This window comes from Myotis daubentonii, chromosome 10, assembly GCF_963259705.1.
Source record: "Myotis daubentonii chromosome 10, mMyoDau2.1, whole genome shotgun sequence".
Lineage (NCBI taxonomy): Eukaryota > Metazoa > Chordata > Mammalia > Chiroptera > Vespertilionidae > Myotis > Myotis daubentonii.
In genome coordinates this window covers 70,310,015-70,328,437 of record NC_081849.1, presented here as the reverse complement: position 1 = coordinate 70,328,437, position 18,423 = coordinate 70,310,015, and the positions used below count along the sequence as shown (strand labels likewise).

General features: G+C 39.9%; 1 protein-coding gene and 1 pseudogene across 22 annotated transcripts in view; one reads left to right on the top strand and one right to left on the bottom strand.

Annotated features, from left to right (window-relative positions):
- The window catches only part of PTPN12 (protein tyrosine phosphatase non-receptor type 12), a 104,868-nt gene that overhangs the window by 44,789 nt on the left and 41,656 nt on the right, over window positions 1-18,423 (top strand). For 16 of the 22 annotated variants that reach the window (XR_009454799.1, XR_009454798.1, XR_009454801.1 and 13 more), the window contains exons 2-5: window positions 4,946-5,054; window positions 13,484-13,560; window positions 15,272-15,367; window positions 16,652-16,690. Coding sequence is in view for 17 of the 22 variants with exons in the window: in XM_059712729.1 (XP_059568712.1) it covers window positions 4,946-5,054; window positions 13,484-13,560; window positions 15,272-15,367; window positions 16,652-16,690 (321 nt within the window). In the remaining 5 variants the exon portion in view is untranslated. The remainder of the gene's footprint in view (window positions 1-4,945; window positions 5,055-13,483; window positions 13,561-15,271; window positions 15,368-16,651; window positions 16,691-18,423) is intronic. The other 6 variants (XM_059712735.1, XM_059712733.1, XM_059712741.1 and 3 more) reach the window with 4 other exon arrangements.
- Window positions 157-1,007, bottom strand: LOC132211291 (LRP chaperone MESD-like; annotated as a pseudogene).

Sequence of the window (18,423 nt, the reverse complement as noted above, 5' to 3'; positions counted from 1 at the left end):
AGGCAAGAATCCCCCAAATTTAAACAGGAAAAAGCAACAGTCAGATTTTCATCTAAAGTGATTTTATAGTAAATCTGAATTTGGCAGTGTCCAATGTTAATACAAAACCTGTCTTCCTATTTGAAGCCTTTCAATAGTAATTCTTGCTGTCTTCCTATTTGAAGCCTTTCAATAGTAATTCTTGCTCTGACCACAGAGTGGTCATGTGGCAGGTTCTCTCTAGAGAAAACTAGAATTCCGTCCAGTGTGTGGTTTCCCACGCCCACCCCACTGGCCCTGACTGAGCTCTGTCCCATGAATACCAGGCAGAGGCCACAGCTGCCCTGTTACAGGTCTCTTGTTTATTTCCAGCTCCGTTGCCTTCCTTTGAAAACTGAGATTTTGGGTCTCCCTCCTTCTCCTTGCCATTTTTTTGCTTTGTTTTTTCTCTTTGCCTCTTCCTCCTTTGCTGATGACACCTGTCCCTCCAGAGTGACATCAGCACCCCTGCTCTGACTGACCAAAAAGTCCTTGATCTCCTAGGCATAGCTCCCATCACACAGCATACAGATGGCAGGGTCTGATCCATGATGACTGTCTGGATGTCATATTGGCATTAGAAAGGCTGCCTTTCCAGAGGCTGGTGATTTCCTCCCTCTCTTTCTCCCTGGGGCTTCCTGATATGGTGACAAACATGAGAAACTTCCCTTTCTCCATCACTTTAAATATGGTCTTGGGCTTGCCTGGGATATCTGTGAGAAGTCCAGAGGTGCTGAGGGTCTTTTGTGCTCTGGGAGGTCTCCTACTTCTAGGTCATCATCTTTCTTCCACTGTTCCAGAAGATGTGCCATGTTCACATCATCATAATTATAGATATCCTTCCAGGGAAATGGGCAAGCCTCTCCAGGCTTACCAGCGCAGACCTCTGCCTTCTGGGCCCCTGGCGGCAGCAGCAGATCAGAGGCATAGAGTAGAACCATGGCCACCATCCTTGCCACACTGACAGTCTTAGGGAAGTCAGCTGACATCTTAGTGGAGTTCCCTTGCAGGTAACTAACTGCTTTTCTTCTGCTGCTTTGATGATTCTCTTTGTCCTTATCTTTTACATTTTAATTATGTGTGTTGGTGTGGGCCTCTTTGTGTTCATCTTGTTTGGGACTCTTTATGGTTCTTGCACTTGTATGTCTATTTCATTCATCAAGTTAGGGAAGTTTTCTGGCATTGTTTTTTCAAATAGGCTTACAATTTCTTACTTTTTCTCTTCTCCTTCTGGCATCACCTTGATGGGAATGTTGGCATACTTGAAATTGTCCCAGAGGTTGCTTATACTATCTTCATTTAAAAAAAAATTTTTTTTTACACTTTTCTTCTTGCTGTTCTGATTGGATGTTTTCTACTTATCTTACAGATCTCTGATTTGATCCTCTGCTTTATCTACTCCACTGTTGATTCCCTGTAATGTATTCTTCATTTCAGCTAGTGTATCTTCATTTCTTTCTTTTTAAATGTATTTTTATTGACTTCAGAGAGGAAGGTGGGGAGAGGAGAGAGAGACATTAGTGACGAGAGAGAATCATTGATCAGCTGCCTACTGGGAATCGAGTCTGGAATACGGGCATGTGCCCTGACCCCAAATCGAACCATGACCATGACCATGACCATGACCTTCTGTTTCATGGGTCCACACTCTACCACTGAGCCACACCCACTGGGCCTCATTTCTGACTGGTTCTTTTTTATGTTTTCTGCTCTGTTTTATGTTTCCTTCTAGAGGCCCGATGCAAGGGGCTCGGCCCTCACAGCCCCTACTGCATCTGGAAGGTCGTTCGGCTGTCCGTTCTAATTAGCATATTATACTTATATTATTATAGATCTCACTAAATTCATCTATTCTTCATTGAGCATCCCTATAACCAGTGCTTTGAACTCTGCATCTAATAGTTTGCTTGTCTCCATTTTGTTTAGTTCTTTTTCTGGAGTTTTGTTCTGTTCTTTAACTTGGGTGTTTTGTCTTCTCATTTTGGCAGCCTCCCTGTGTTTGTTTTTATGTATTAGGTAAAACTGCTATATGTCCCCCTAGCTTGGTAGAGTGGCCTAATGTAGTAAGTGTTCTATAGGGTCAAGTGGCACAGTCTTCCTAAGCTTGGCACTCGAGGTACCCACCCCCCTCCACACATACACACACACACACACACACACACACACACTCAGTGTGGGCTGTGTACACCCTCATGTTGTAGTTTAGCATTGCTTTCTGTTGTCACCTCAATGGAAGGGATTGACCCCTAGGCCGATTAGCTGCCAGGACTGGCTCCACCACTGTGGAGGATCAGCGGGCTCTGGTGCCGCTGAGTCTGCTCCTTGAGTGTGTTGCTTGGGAGGTGGTTTGGTTATGGTGCTTCAGTGTGGTTTGAGACTGGCTGTGCTGGCTCAGAGGCATCCTGGAAGATTGCAGGCCAAGGTCAGCCTCTGCCTGTGTTCTGCCCAGGGCCACTCACTATGAGCTACAAAGTGATCTGCAGGTGGCTGCTACTTGTGTTGGGCTTGGAGGCGCCCTGGCAAGGCCCAGCTGCAAACCAAGGCTTGCTGCTGCTAGTGCAGGGCTTGGGGCCACTTAGCAAGAGGTATGGGGCACACTGAGGCCATATGCTACTTGTTTGAGAGATTTTAGGAAAATCTGAAGCATGAGTCAAGAACAAGTCACTTGTATGGAAAAACCACTGGAAACAGCCTTGGTGGGCCTAAAAATTGGGTGCTATTTAGAATATTAATCACCAGGGCAGGGCAAACAGTGTGAGCGGGGTTGATGGAGTCTCAGATAAGATGCCTGTCTGACAACTCTGTTGGGGGAGGGCTCATCAAAAGAACAGTGGCCTCTGCTGCCGGGGTCCAGCCCCAGCGGGTCCAGGGGTTCCCCAAAGGTGTAGACGGAGTCGGCGAAGAAGGAATGACACGGAGACAGCGTTCAGTTGATCAGCAGCCTAGCCAGGATCTCCAGCCAAGTTCTGGTCTCGATCTCCAGAGAGGTTCTGCTTCAGATCTCCAGCCAGGTTCTGTGTCCATGTTGTCTTGCTAGGTTCTCCAGCCAGGCTCCGTCCAGGCTCTCCAGCCAGGCTCAGTCACCAGGTTCCAGTCAGGCTCTCCTGCCAATCTCCGCAGTCAGGTTCAGTCCAGGATCCCCAGCCATGCTCTCTCCAGGCTCCGCCTCCAGGCTCCGAGGCCAGTCCCTGTCCAGGATCCTCCGGCATGCTCTCTCCAGCGAAGTTCTTCTGTCTCTAGAGAACGTTCTGTGTAGGTTCTGTGCCTAGGCTCTGTCTCTCTTGGTCCTGTCTTCCAAGTCCTGTCTCCTAAGTTCTGTCTCTTTCTGTCTTGTTACATCTGTATTTATACCAGTTGATTCAATCCTATCAATCTCTATTACAAAGGTTAGGGCGTTTCTTATCTCCATTCCAGGGAGTAAAGATTATGTAGCTTAAGCATGATTGTTTGTAGTGATTAACTACCCGCCTGGCACTTAGTTAAGGAGTTTCATCCCCTCCCTGACTTCAGGGAAAAATTCCTACCTGGGGAAACAACCTTTCTAAGGAGAGGCATCCCCTCCCTGACTTCAGGGAAAAATTCCTACCTGGGGAAACAACCTTTCTAGGAGAGGCATCCCCTCCCTGACTTCAGGGAAAAATTCCTACCTGGGGAAACAACCTTTCTAGGAGAGGTGACCTTGGTTAAAACACACAGTGCTAAGGGGAGCAAACATATTAAGAACCGCATGCCATATATGCCAGGTCCCTTGAAACAGCAAGGATGGACCGGCTCCCGGCACTCTGCCAGGACTTCTTTCTGGGAGAAAGCTGACCCCCCACCTCAGCTCTTGCCCTGATGCCAGACAATTCAGTTCCTCCCCATATGTCTCTGGTGTCTTTCAAATTGTTGCCCTAGCAATGGAGCTCAGAAGGAGGGAGTCAGAGTAAATTTTTGTGCAAACCTTTTAAGAAGAACTGCCTGGGACTCCAGCCACCCTCAGTCTCCCTCATTCTAAATTCCCCTGGTTGTTTTTTTTCTCTTTTTTTTCACTATATTTTTATTTATTTTTTATTTTTTTAAATATATTTTATTGATTTTTTACAGAGAGGAAGGGAGAGAGATAGAGAGTTAGAAACATCGATCAGCTGCCTCCTGCACATCTCCCACTGGGGATGTGCCCGCAACCCATGTACATGCCCTTGATCGGAATCGAACCTGGGACCTTTCAGTCCGCAAGCCGAGGCTCTATCCACTGAGCCAAACCGGTTTCGGCTCCCCTGGTTTTTATAGCCAGAAGTAATGTGAACTTCTCTTTCTGGTACTGGAACCCTGGTCTGGGGGGGCTGGTGGAGGGATTTTTGCAGCTGAGATATACCTCACAATTTTTATCTAGCCCATTTCATGTCTTCACCCCTTCTACCAGTCTCCATGGGGCTGCTGTTTTAATTCCTTAGTTGTAGGACTTCCATTCAGCCACATTTCAGGTAGTTCTGACTGATAGTTGTTTTGTAGTTTAGTTGTGATTTTGATGTGGTTGTGGGAGGTGGCAAGTGCGGCGCTTACCTACGCTGCCATTAAAGGGAAGTCGACATGGTTTTAAAACTTGGTTTTTGAAACTCCGTATTAAAACAAATATAACTTGAATAAGTTAAGGACTGAGTTAAATGTTCTGATTCAACTTATTTAATGGTTTCTTTAACTAAAATGACTAAGTTATTCTAGTTTTCTTTGCTACTTTGTGATATTAATCTTTTGTTTGCACTTAATAAAAGTCATCCTTGGGGTTAATTATTAAGGGGTGGTGAGATACTGTAAACCTTGGGAAATGAGTTATGAGGAATTGGAGTTAGCAAAATTCAGTGAAGAATTGTTTGTAAATCATTAAAAATTTGAAAATATTAATGTTTTTCTAAACTTGAATTTTCTTTTTCTTTTGTATTTTAAGCGATTAAGAAGATTGTCTACCAAATACAGAACGGAAAAGATTTATCCCACAGCCACTGGAGAAAAAGAAGAAAATGTTAAAAAGAACAGATATAAGGACATACTGCCATGTAAGTTTGAAATGCCCTTCATAGAAATGGAAATGCTAATTAGCAATTTGTAGCCTACACTAGTTTTAGTTTTTCTAATGAATTTGAGTATTAATGAGGTAGTAATTAATCTCTCAAGGTACACTACAAGTTAACAATTTGATTTTGTGCTTCTTGTTTTTTCTTCTGAGTAGTTTTTTTTGTTATGTTTTTTATTGCTTACTTTTCTAAGCATTGAAATTACTCTGGTGCTAATTTCTTTTTCGTTTTTTATATGTCTTCATTCATTATAGAGAGAGAGAGAGAGAGAGAGGACTATCGATGTAAGAGAGAAACTTCAGTTGGCTGCCTCCTAGACACCTACCAGGGATCAAGCCCACACCTGGGCATGTGCCCTGACCAGGAATTGAACCAGCAACCTCCCTCTGGGCCTGGGATAGTCAACCAACTGAGGCACACCAGCCAGGGCTTAACTTTATTTTAAATACTGAAAAATCCAAAAATTTTGTGGATTCCCTATTCAAAGTTATTTCATTAAAATAAAATAACATAGGCCCTGGTCGAGTAGCTCTGTTGGTTAGATCATGTTCCTGATGATACACCAAGGTTGCAGGTTTGATCTCCTCCGGTCAGGGCACATACAAGAAGCAACTGATGAATGCATAAATTAGAACAACATATTAATGTCTCTCTAAATCAATAAATTAAAAGTAAAATAAAAAAGACAGATACCTCAATAAAACTGTTTGTTTGTTTGTTTGTTAATTGTCACTTGAGGATATTTTTCCTATTGATTTCCAGAGAGCGTGGAAGGGGGAGGTAGGGAGAGGGAGTGAGAAAGAGAGAAATATTGATGTGAGAGAAACACATTGATTGGTTGCCTTCCACATGTGTCCCAAACAGGGCCACAACCCAGGTACATGCCCTTGACTAGGAATTGAACCTGTGACCCTTCGGTCTGCAAGCTGATACTCTAGCCATTGAACAACACCAGCCAGGGCAATAAATTTTTTTAAATCCTAAATTATTAATTTTTATTTGTTGTTTATTCACAATTAGAACCTTTGCTGAGCCCTGCTGATGTGGCTTAGTTTGTTGGGCATTGTCCGGGCACCAAAAAGTTGCTGGTTTGATTCTCCGTCAGGGCACATGCCCAGGTTGCAGACTGGATCCCCCGCCAGGGTGTACAGAAGGCAGCCAATCAGTGTTGCACTTCCATATCAATGTTTCTCTCTCTCTCTCTCTCTGTCTCTCTCTCTCTCTCTATTTCTCCCCCTCTCCCTCCCTCCCTTCCTCTCTCCTTCTTTCTCCCCCTCTCCCTTCCTTCCTTCCGCCCCTCCCTCTCTCTCCAAAAGTCAAACTTTCTTTTTTAAAAAAAAAGAAAAGAAAAACCTTTGCTGATTAAACTCTGTTTCGAATACTAACAACCATAGACCTACTTTTACCCCTACCCTATACTGATAGCATTATATTCTAGTAATAATAATGTAATTATATTCTTAAATAGCATAGTAAACACTCATTAAGCTTTTGGAAAATACACTCCGCTTTCCTTCCAATTCACCTCAGAATAGTGGATGGTATGGGTTTCTTCTGGATAGTGTTAAGCAAGATAATCTTAAAATACTCTTAACTGTGCTCTAGAATTAATTACGTACTCTTAAAAAAAGACAGTTTCTCCACCTTTTTCTGTAATCTGGGAAAATGAATCTTAAACAGCTTCAGGTTTCTGTTTTCATATTTTATATTTCATTCATTGATTTTACAAAATATTTTGATCCTATACTGTGCTCTGGGGATACTATAGAAAACAAAGTGACAAAACCTCCTGCCCTTATGAAACTTTATATTCTAGTCATGGTGTTGGATAATGAATACAAATAGCATGGGTGGTCTGTCAAATGGTGACTAGTGCTGTTTTGAGAATAATATAGTAAAAATGAGGAGCATAGAGAAAGCTGAGAACAGAATGGGGAAGCTTTACAATTTTAAATACGGGAGGGTCAGTAGTGTGTTGTTAAATTGGCCCTTTGAAAAATGAAAGCCCTAATTTTTTATTATTTGCCAATTTCTGTAGTGAATGGATTATTTGCCATAATCACCACAACAAAACTATAAAGTAGATACTGTAATATGCCACTTTGCAGATGAGAAACTGAGACAGGGAGATTAAATAGCTTGTCATACAGCTAATAGAGGATGAGAATTTAAGGCCAGGCAGTTTATATTCAGAACATTGGTGCTCAACTAGGATGATTTTGCCCCTGAAATGACATTTAGCAATGTCAGAGACATTTTGGTTGTGAAAACTGGTTGTGCAGTAGGCAGGTAGCTGCTGGCATCTAGTGGATGTAGGATGTGTACAGTACAGAGGCCCCTCCTCCCCACAATAAAGAATTATCTAAGGCCAAAATGCCCATAGTGCTAAGGTTGAGAATCCTTGCCCTAGAACCTGAGCTATGGGCTATAGTCAGAGTGGCAGTGTCTTTTCCTTTAAATCATAATAAGGTTTGATAAGTCAATTTCCAATAAGTTTGTAGTCACTTTAATTTAGAAAATTATATTGAAAGTAACTGTACTTATAGATGTATGTTTATTTATTGTTAAAAGCATAATGTTAAAGTTGTCAGTTTCTTTTACATGTTTAGCATGACCAGTGCTTGCAGACACAGTATTTTTTAAAACAGCTTTATTGATATAACTAGAGGCCCAGTGCACCCTGCACCCTCTCGAAGTCCAGAGCTCTCTAGGGATGTCTACTTACCAGCTTAGGCCCACTCCCCAGGGGATTGGGCCTAAGCTGGCAGTCAAGACATCCCTTTGGCAGCCTGGGTGCCCTGGAAGGATGTCCAACTGCGGCTTACGCCGGCTCCTCTGCAGCTGCCTCTGTGGAAGGCGTTGCGCCAGGACCAGGACCAGGACCAGGACCAGGACCAGGACGGAGCAGCCCCCTCTCGGGTTGCCTCTGCAGAAGGGGTGGGGGTGGGGTGCCAGGACCGCCATGGCTAGCTTGGCAGCTCAGGCTCACTGTCCCCGCCCCCAACCCACTGGTCATTCCGGCAGGTGGTTCCACTGTCTAGTCTAATTAGCATGTTAACTCTTTATTATATAGGATTACATGCCATAAAATTTACCCATTGTAAGTGTACAATTCAGTGATTTTTACTAAATTTATATGGAGTTGTGCAACCATCAAAACAATACAATTTTAGAACATTTCCATCACTCCAATAAGATGATATGCCAGTTTGCAATCTTCAGCTGCAGGCAACCACTGCTCTGCTTTATGTCTCTATAGATTTTCCTTTTCTGGAAATTTCATATAAATGTAATTGTACAATATGTAGTCTGTGCCTGGCTTTTTCACTTAGCATATTTTTGATTCATCCATGTTATAACATACATCAGTAGTTCATTTCTTTTTATTATTCAGTTAATATTCCATTTATACCACATTTTGTTTAACCCCTTACCAGTTGAAGAGCATTATGAACAATGCTGTTAGGAACATTTTCATACAAATTATTATCTTCTTTGCTGAAGTATGTCTTGAAACCATTTATACTTTTTAAAAATTGGAATTTTTTATACTATTGAGTTATAAAAATTCTTTATATATCTTAGTAACAAGTGGGTGTTTTTTTTTCAGATACATGATTTGTAAAAATATTTTTTTCTAACATAGTGTGAGGTTAGGATCTAAAATAATTGTGCATGTGGGATTGTTCTAGCACAGCCGTGGGCAAACTACGGCCCGCGGGCCAGATCCGGCCCGTTTTGAAATGAATAAAACTAAAAAAAAAAAAAAAAGACCGTACTCTTTTATGTAATGATGTTTACTTTGAATTTATATTAGTTCACACAAACACTCCATCCATGCTTTTGTTCCGGCCCTCCGGTCCAGTTTAAGAACCCATTGTGGCCCTCAAGTCAAAAAGTTTGCCCACCCCTGTGCTAGCACCATGTGTTAAATACTATTCTTTCTCCATTGAATTGCCTTGGTATCTTTGTTGGAAATCATTTGACCCATACATTTAATTCTATTCCATTAACCTATTCTTAAGCCAGTATCACACTATCTTGATTTCTGTACAGTTGTATAGTAAAATTTAAGCAAGAAATGTAATTCCTCCAACTCTGTTCTTATTTTTAAAAATTATTTTGGTTCTTTGGGTCCTTTGCATCTTAAAATAAATTGTAGGATCAGCTTGTCAGTTTTTGCAAAAATCCCAGTAGGAATTTATTGATCAATTTGAGAAAAATTGTCATTTGAAGGCATACTGACTATTGCAGTTGATGAATAGAAATTGTCTCTCAGTTATATAGATACTAGAGCATTGATGACGAACCTATGACACACGTGTCAGGTGACACGCAAACTCATTTTTTTGGTTGATTTTTCTTTGTTAAATGGCATTTACATATATAAAATAAATATCAAAAATATAAGTCTTTGTTTTGCTATGGTTGCAAATATCAAAAAATTTCTATATGTGGCACGGCACCAGAGTTAAGTTAGGGTTTTTCAAAATGCTGACATGCCGACCTCAAAAGGTTCACCATCACTGTTCTAGAGTCCTGGTGCACGAAATTTGTGCACTGGAGGTGGGAGAGGGGTCCTTCAGCCCGGCCTTTGCCCCCTCACAGTCCGGGACCCCTTGTTCCTTACCGCCCGCCTGCTTGCTGCTCCCTACCACTTGCTGCTCACTGCTCCTTAGTGCTGCTGCGGAGGCTCCTGCCACCACCGCTGCACTTGCCAGCTGTGAGCCTGGCTTCAGGCTGAGCGGCGCTCCCCCTGTGGCACGCACTGACCACCAAGGTGGTAGCTCCTACGTTGAGCATCTGTCCCCTGGTGGTCAGTTCATAGCGACCAGTCATTCTAGCGTTTGGTCAATTTGCATATTAGGGTTTATTAGATAGGATTCTTTCATTTCTCTGAGTAATGTTATATGATTTTCAGTGTACAAGTCTTGTCTTTCTTTTAAAAAACTTCTTTAAGCTGTTGTAAATGAAATTACTGTTATTTTGTTTTCACATTTCTTTTTTACTAGTACCCTTGAACAGCATGGGTTTGAATTACATGGGCCCACTCATACATGAATTTTTTTCAATAACTAACTACTGTTTTAGATTTGAAGGTGGGAATCCATGGGTGCAGAGGGCCAGCTGTGCATTGATCTGTGCCATTTTACATAGGGAACTTGGGCATCTGCAGATTTTAGTATTCACAGGTGGGGGAGGGGTGGTCGCAAGGGACAACTTAAATTTTGGGGAGTCAAAAATTGTAAGTGAATTTTCAACTCCATAAAGGGTGGTGGTAGTGAGTGTCTAACTCCCACGATGTCTAAGGATCAACTGTATAGAAATACAATTTATATTTGTATATCGATTTCTAAAAAAAATCTAGTGACCTTCCTAAACTCATTTATGACTTTAGTAGTTTTCTGTGGCTCCTTTATGATTTTTCACATACAAAATCATGTCATCTGCAAATGATGACCATTTTGCAACTTGCTTTTTTCATTTTGCTACTTTTTACTATGAATCTCTCTTTTGCCCTATTACAGTGGCTAGAACCGCTGGTATAATGTTAACTTAAAGTGGCAAGAGCAGACATCCTTGCTTTTGATAAATTAAAAGTAGTTTCATCACTATTCAAAGATTAATTAGTTTTTTTTCTGGAGCTATCTTGAATGTCTGATTTATTTTATTCTAGAACATTGAAGCCAGTACCAGAATTAAGAAATTTCTAGGTACTCCTTATGTCAAGAATGACCTGTTCTTTGTGTGTTAGAGGGCTAAAACTGAGCTGGCTAGCCTTTAGCAGTGATGGATCAGGGTGCTTTGCCTATCTAATGTTAATTATGTAGATCCTTTTATTTCTTAGACCTGGATTTAGTCTCTTGTGGTTTCTCTTTCCTTGATAACAATCTTATCTATTTTCTTTCTGTTGCCACAGGTTGTCTGTATTTGTTCAAAAAGAAAAAAAAAATTGCTGCTTTAAAGAGCCTGTTGGGTAGCCGACATAGATTTTATCTATTTGGAGTTGAATTCTTAAGAGATTGTAGAGGCAGCCAGCAAAACCATGGGGAGAAATTATTATTTTCATTGCTTTGTTATTCTTTACATTCTGTCTACTCATTTTTATGCTTAATAGGAGTACCAATGCAGAATGTTAAAATGTACTTGATGATGTTATATAATAAGCAGCATAATATCCTATCCCAGTGATGCCGAACCTATGACTCATTTTTTTGGTTGATTTTTCTTTGTTAAATGGCATTTAAATATATAAAATAAATATCAAAAATAGAAATCTTTGTTTTACTATGGTTGCAAATATCAAAAAATTTCTATATGTAACATGGCACCAGAGTTAAATTAGGGTTTTTCAAAATGCTGACACGCCGAGCTCAAAAGGTTCGCCATCACTGTTCTATCCTATATAATAAAACCCAATATGCAAATTGACTAAACTGTGGAACAACCGGTCGCTATGACACACATTGACCACCAAGGGGCAGACGCTCAGTGCGTGAGCTGCCTCCTGGTGGTCAGTGCGCACTCACAGGCTGGCAAGTGCAGCTCCCACCTCCACGGCAGCACTAAGGACCCCTCAGTGGACATCCTCCAAGGGGTCCTAGGACTGCGAAAGGGCGCAGGCCGGGCTGAGGGATGACCCTCAGTGCACGAATGTTGTGCACCAGGCCTCTAGTTAATTTATAAAAAGCCATTTCTGTGCCCCATCTTGAATTACTAAATTCAATTTGTTGCAGTATGGGACTCAGAGATCTTGTGTTTTAACTTGCTTTCTCCAACCCCCAGCTGTTGTCTGATTACAGGTGGATGAAATAAGACTGGTAAAATGTTAATGGACATATGGGGATCCATTATATTATTATATTTTTGTATATGCATAAAATTTTCCATCAAGGAAAAATTCTACAATTCTCATCTTGCATATAGCAGCCCAGCAGCACCAGTCATGACTATCATTTGGGAGCCACTGTTACTATTTGGATTCACAATCCCCAGAAACATTTACTGAGGATTCAAGTGATCAATCAATTATTATACAAAGTCTCTACCTTTAAGATACTTTGAATAGAGGCTGAAAAAGTAATAGATAAAGAACAACATATATAGTATCATTGTATTTGTGTGGTTTTTTCCAACTACTTAGGTATATGCATAAAAATTACTTTTGGAAGATAAAAAAGAACCTTCATATCTTTGCTGGGAAAGAGAGAGCCCTGGAATTCAAGGACAGGGAAAGATTGCTTTTCATTTTATATCTTTCTTTAAAATTTAATTTTTGAAAATCATGTATTTTATTTTAGAAATGAACCACAATTTTATGAAATTGATATTTTTGGACTTTACTGTAAAGATTGTTTTTTATTACAAGTAGATATTTATCTCTCTATATAAAAGCCTAAATGACTGGTACGACCAGTTGACTGAATGACTGGTCACTATGACGTGCACTAACCACCAGGGGGCAGATGCTCAACTCAGGAGCTGCCCCCTGGTGGTCAGTGCACTCCCACAGCCAACCTCCCGCAGCTGGCCAATGTCCTGCAGTCCCTCCCCACGACCGGGCAGCCCTGATCGGTTGCGATTCGGACTGGGCAAGATGGCCCCGATCGCTGGCCAGGCCAAGGGACCCCACCTGTGAAAAGTTCGTGCACTGGGCCTCTAGTTTAATAATAAATAATATTGGCCAAGTGCAGTATTGTGTACTCTTATATATCAACTTCATTCATCTGTCAGAATTTACTAAATTTTTATTCTTTTTGCGAAACATGAAAGCTTTTTTTTCCTAGTAAGAATTTTTGCAAATGAGCTTGTGTATTGGTAGTGCAAACCACATATATGCTTGTTAAAAGCTACAGAGGTTTAAAACCCAGACTCTTGTCTAGAAAATATGGGATGATCCCCAGGAATTTGTATGTTAAAAGAGCTCCTGAGATTATACCGATTGCATCTTTAAAACAGGTTTACATCATCAGGTTTTTGTTTTTAAAGAATATTTCTGGCCAGTGGTTCAAAGTGGTTAGAGCATCAGCCCACACCCCCATGGATCTTGGGTTCGATTCCAGACCAGGTTGCAGGTTCTATGCCTGGCCCCAGTTGGGGCACATGCGGGAGGTAACCAGTGGATGTCTCTCTCTCTCACATCAATGTTTTTCTCCTCCCTCCCTTACTCTCTTCCCCCCTCGAACACCCCCTCACCTCCAAAAATCAATGGGGAAAATATCCTTGAGTGAGGATAAAAAAAAAGACTTTCTGTCAATATGATGTTTAAAATTATTCTTCTGTACCCAGAGTCAATTTTGATTGTTTTTCAAAGTAAATATTTTTACTTATTTATTTAATCTTACTTATGGTTCATGAGAAAGCACATGTCTGCCAACAGAACATAATTTGTGAAATATTTTTTCTTGTAGTTGATCACAGCCGAGTTAAGTTGACTCTAAAGACTCCTTCTCAAGATTCAGACTATATCAATGCAAATTTTATTAAGGTATATATTAGCTTTAAATCTTACTCTGCCATATTTAATGTCTTTCTTCATACTAGTTTATTAAATTGTTTTAAATTGACTAAACATTATACTAGCAAAAGAAATAAAAATAAAATCACAGCCCTGACACATTTTTACGTACTTTGCCTTCTAGTGTCCTTTTTCATAAAGATAGAGTTTTGCCATAGTTTTCTTCTTTTTACCTTAAAGACTTATAAACACTTTACCTATCACTAAATCATTTTCTGTTGTCCCTTTGACTTTATGTACACAGATGTATATGATCATTCCCTATTGTGAAATCATAGGTTGTTTCAGTTTTTCTTAATGGTAATATTGCAATGAATAGTAGTATTCTTTTGAAAAATTTCTTAGGATAAATTGCCAGGGCTGAAATTACTGGGTACTACTGATTTAAAATTTTAGAATATAAACTTAAATTTAAAACTTTTGGCAGTTGCCACCATTTCAAGTGAGACCAAAAATGTAAGATTAAATATAGTCTTCATATAATTACCTTTGATCAAAAGCAGTTAAATTCTTACATGGTTATCAATAGAAAGACAAATTCAAACTGCTATTTGACTACTTTATTCCATTAGCTGTTTTTGAATCTTTCTAATTATATGATAGAATAATTTTAGTTATTTTATATGTGATATTTATACAAATTTTGATACAGTATTTTGTTGGCAAAAAGTATTAAGTAGTAAAAGTTATATGGTAAAATTAATATTTTAATTTTAGGGTTTCAAATAAAAACCTATTTTTCCAAACAGTTTTATTACAAAACCCAAAACAAATAGGTTAAACAAAAACTAATACAAAAGTGATTTGCTGTTTCAGATATTTTTTTATGTTTATATTATTTTATAAACATTGTTAAATGTTTATAAAAGGACATTTGTTTAAAAAGTTCTAGTTTTTAATTGTACTTTAATAACACTGAGTTGTATGATTCCATTATATACTGGTTTAGTATTTTAGTCTGCTATCTTATTTGTTTTATTCTCAGGTTCATTATTAGAAACATGTAGTAGGCATGCAATACACTTTGAAGTTGAATAAATAATTAAAGATAGCTATGGAAGAATCTAGCTAAGGAAGAACTGTTAGCTAGTTTTAGTTTTGTTTTTAGAATCAAAGGATGTTTTTATGCTTCTGCTATAGTTAACTTTGTTGGCTTAAAATTGGGGCTTTTGTTTTTAATTCCTAGCTAAATAATAATTTTTTAAAAAATATATTGATTTTTTACAGGGAGGAAGGGAGAGGGATAGAGAGTTAGAAATATCGATGAGAGAGAAACATTGATCAGCTGCCTCCTGCACACCCCCTACTGGGGATGTGCCACAACCAAGGTACATGCCCTCGACCAGAATCGAACCTGGGACCTTTCAGTCCGCAGGCCGACGCTCTATCCACTGAGCCAAACTGGTTAGGGCGGTACTCTTCTTTAACAAGTTAGCATAAGGCAGTTTAGTACTAATTCTGTGTACCTTGTCTAATAAATACACAAAAGTAATAGCATTTTTTAAAAAGCTGAAGTGAAATGATTGTATTTTGTAATGCTTTTATGTACTATGAAAGAAAAATTATTTGAAAGTGCTTTTAGGTGAAAACAGCAGTACAACTAATAAAATTTGAAACCTTGAAATTTAGGTAAGGAAATAATTTTGGTGATGATAACAAAATTTGCTTTTAACCATTTTAGGGTGTTTATGGGCCAAAAGCATACGTGGCAACCCAAGGTCCTTTAGCAAATACAGTAATAGATTTTTGGAGGATGATATGGGAGTACAATGTTGTAGTAAGTAATTTACTTTTCACAATCTATTTTGAGAAGTATTACATGTAGTGACTTAGACTGTTTTGCTGAATTAAGACATGGAAGCACTTTTTAGCCATAATGATATCTTAATTATAGCTAATGTGTACTAAAAAGCCAGAAACTGATTCTAGGATGTCGCATTAATTTAGGTAGAAAGAGGGTGTGATAACACTTTAAATCTTGTATTATGTCAGTAACTAATAAGACAGCTCCTAAATAATATGAATTGATAGTTAGATGTATAGAGAGACAGCTATATGATAAATCAAGTATAGTGAAATATTAATTGTAGAAAATAGATGGCAGTTATATAGTGTTTACTGTAAAATTATTTTTTGCTTTATGTTTAAAACAACTATATATATATATAAAAAGCCAGCGACAGAACGCTGGAACGACCTGTCACTATAACGCCCACTGCGGCCAGCAAACCGCCTGATCTGGCGTGAGGCTGGCTGGCCAACCTTCCGCGACCTCTCCCCCGGGCTAGCCCTGCTCCCAATCGGCCTCTCCCAGGCCAATCAAGGGTGGGGCGGCCAGCCAACCCCTCAGCGAACCCTCCCCCTTTCCAGCCCCACCCCTGATTGCCCCCCCCTTACCTGTGAACCTGCAGCCCCTCCCCCTGCATGGCCTCACCCTAGATAGCCCCCCCCATCGACCCACCGCCCCTCCCCCCAGCCAGCTCCATCCCTGATCAGGCCCCCCCTGACTCCGATCAGGGGCAAGGCCAGCAGCTATGGCCCCGTCCCCAGTCAGCCCCCCCAATACCAATCGGGGCAGGGGCAACCGGCCCACTGCCCACAGCCCCTCCCCACAGCAAGCCCCGCCCCCAATCAGGGGTGGAGCCTGCTGGCCAACCTCCCGCCATCTCTTCCTGACAGGCCCAGCCCCGATCCCAGCTGGCCGGCCAGACCCCACCCATGCACGAATTCGTGCACTGGGCCTCTAGTTACATTATAAAATGTTGGAGTGGAGAAGCAAATGTAATACCTTTACGTTTAAAGACAGTTGAATGCATTTAACCTTTAGCTAATTTTGTTAAATTCAAGTCAGAAATAAATCTATAATATTCATAAAATATAATTTCTTGCTAGAAAGCCCTTTTAACTCATACTTTTCATATTAAAACTACTTGTTTTGGCAGGCCAAGTGTACTTTTGCTCAGAGTAAAAAGTAATTCTTGAAATTTATATTTTATTAACGAGAGAAAGTTGTGTTTAACTGATAAATTCTTCCTCTTATCCCACCCCCACTTCTTTTTAGATCATTGTAATGGCCTGTCGAGAATTTGAGATGGGAAGGGTATGTATACCTATTGCATATCCTTTTTGTAACTTTATTTCTATGGATATATGTTCTTGTCTTTTATTATGTTTTGAGCTCTAGTAGCTAAAGTAGATGCTATTTTTCTTTTTTGTGTTTGTTTATTTTATTATATAATTAAAATAATAAATTTTTTTGTTGCTTAGTAGTCTTCAAATATGTAATGGTAGTGTAAGTACAATACTATTTATGGACCGAAGTAGAGAGGTATTTTAGAAACAGGAATAAAATTGAGCAATGAAAATGAGTCAAATAAAATAATTCTGATTAATTATTATAAATTTATAAATTGAATATTTTGATTTTTCTTCCTTCAAATACCATTACATTTTTTGTTTATGCTATCTTCAAAGAAAATCCTTCTATCCAAAATTTTTAATAATGGTGTTTTTATACTCTGTACAAGTGAAATTAGTTTTAAACTCACTTGATCTCTTGCATCATCATCATCATCAACTACTATGTTTTCATTGTCAGAGGGAATAACATATTTATAAAGTAGATATTAACACATTGTATACGGGTAGTTTTTATCGCGCGCTAACAGGTGGTGTGGGCCATTTTTGCTAATTTTTTGCGCAAATGGCAACGTTCAGTAAAATTACGATAACTTTAGTTTACGTATTTATACATTACCTGCATTCTACCGCTAGTGTATAAAAAACGTATTAATACGTGTCCCGCGCTCTATTACACTGGTAGAACATATAAATACGTAAAACGTATAAATACGTTTCCCGCATACAATGTGTTAAATAAAACTTTGTGTCCTTTTCTATAAGTATAACACAAATCTGCCGGGGTCCAACCCCAGCAGGTCCAGGGGTCCCCAAAGGTGTGGACAGTCGGCGAAGAGGGAAAGACTCGGAGACAGTGTTCAGTTGATCAGCAGCCTAGCCAGGATCTCTAGCCAGGATCTCCAGCCAAGTTCTGGTCTGGATCTCCAGAGAGGTTCTGCTGTTTATTGTCTTGTTACATCCGTATTTATACCAGTTGATTTTAATCCTGTCAATTTCTATTACAAAGGTTAGGGCGTTTCTTATCTCCATTCCAGGGAGTAAAGATTATGTAGCTTAAGCATGATTGTTTGTAGTTAAATTGATTAACTACCCGCCTGGCACTTAGTTAAGGAGTTTCATCCCCTCCCTGACTTCAGGGAAAAATCCCTACCTGGGGAAACAACCTTTCTCGGAGAGGTGACCTTGGTTAAAACACACAGCGCTAAGGGGAGCAATCATATTAAGAACAGTATGCTATATACGCCAGTTCCCTTGAAACATATGCTGTGCAGATGTTTCTATCCTGCAGCGACTGTGTCAAGCAGCAAGGATGGACCGGCTTCCGGCACAAATCAAACTTATAAAACAAATTATGTGGTGATTTGAAGTTTTCTTTATACTTATTAGTTCATCAATTAAAGTAGGGCCCCTCACCTCTCTGCCTGCCTGCCTGATCACCCCCAACTGCCCTCCTGTGCCAGCTTGATCTCGCCCCCAACTACCCACCCCTGCCAGCCTGATCGCCCCTAACTGCCTCTGCCTCATCCCCCACCACCATGACTTTGGAAGGAAGTCAGATGTCTGGAAGATGGCCAGTTGACCCGGTCTAATTAGCATATTACCTTTTTATTAGTATAGATGTTTTATTAATTTCAGAGATAATGGGAGAGGGAGCAAGAGATAGAAACATCATTAATGAGAGAAAATTATTGA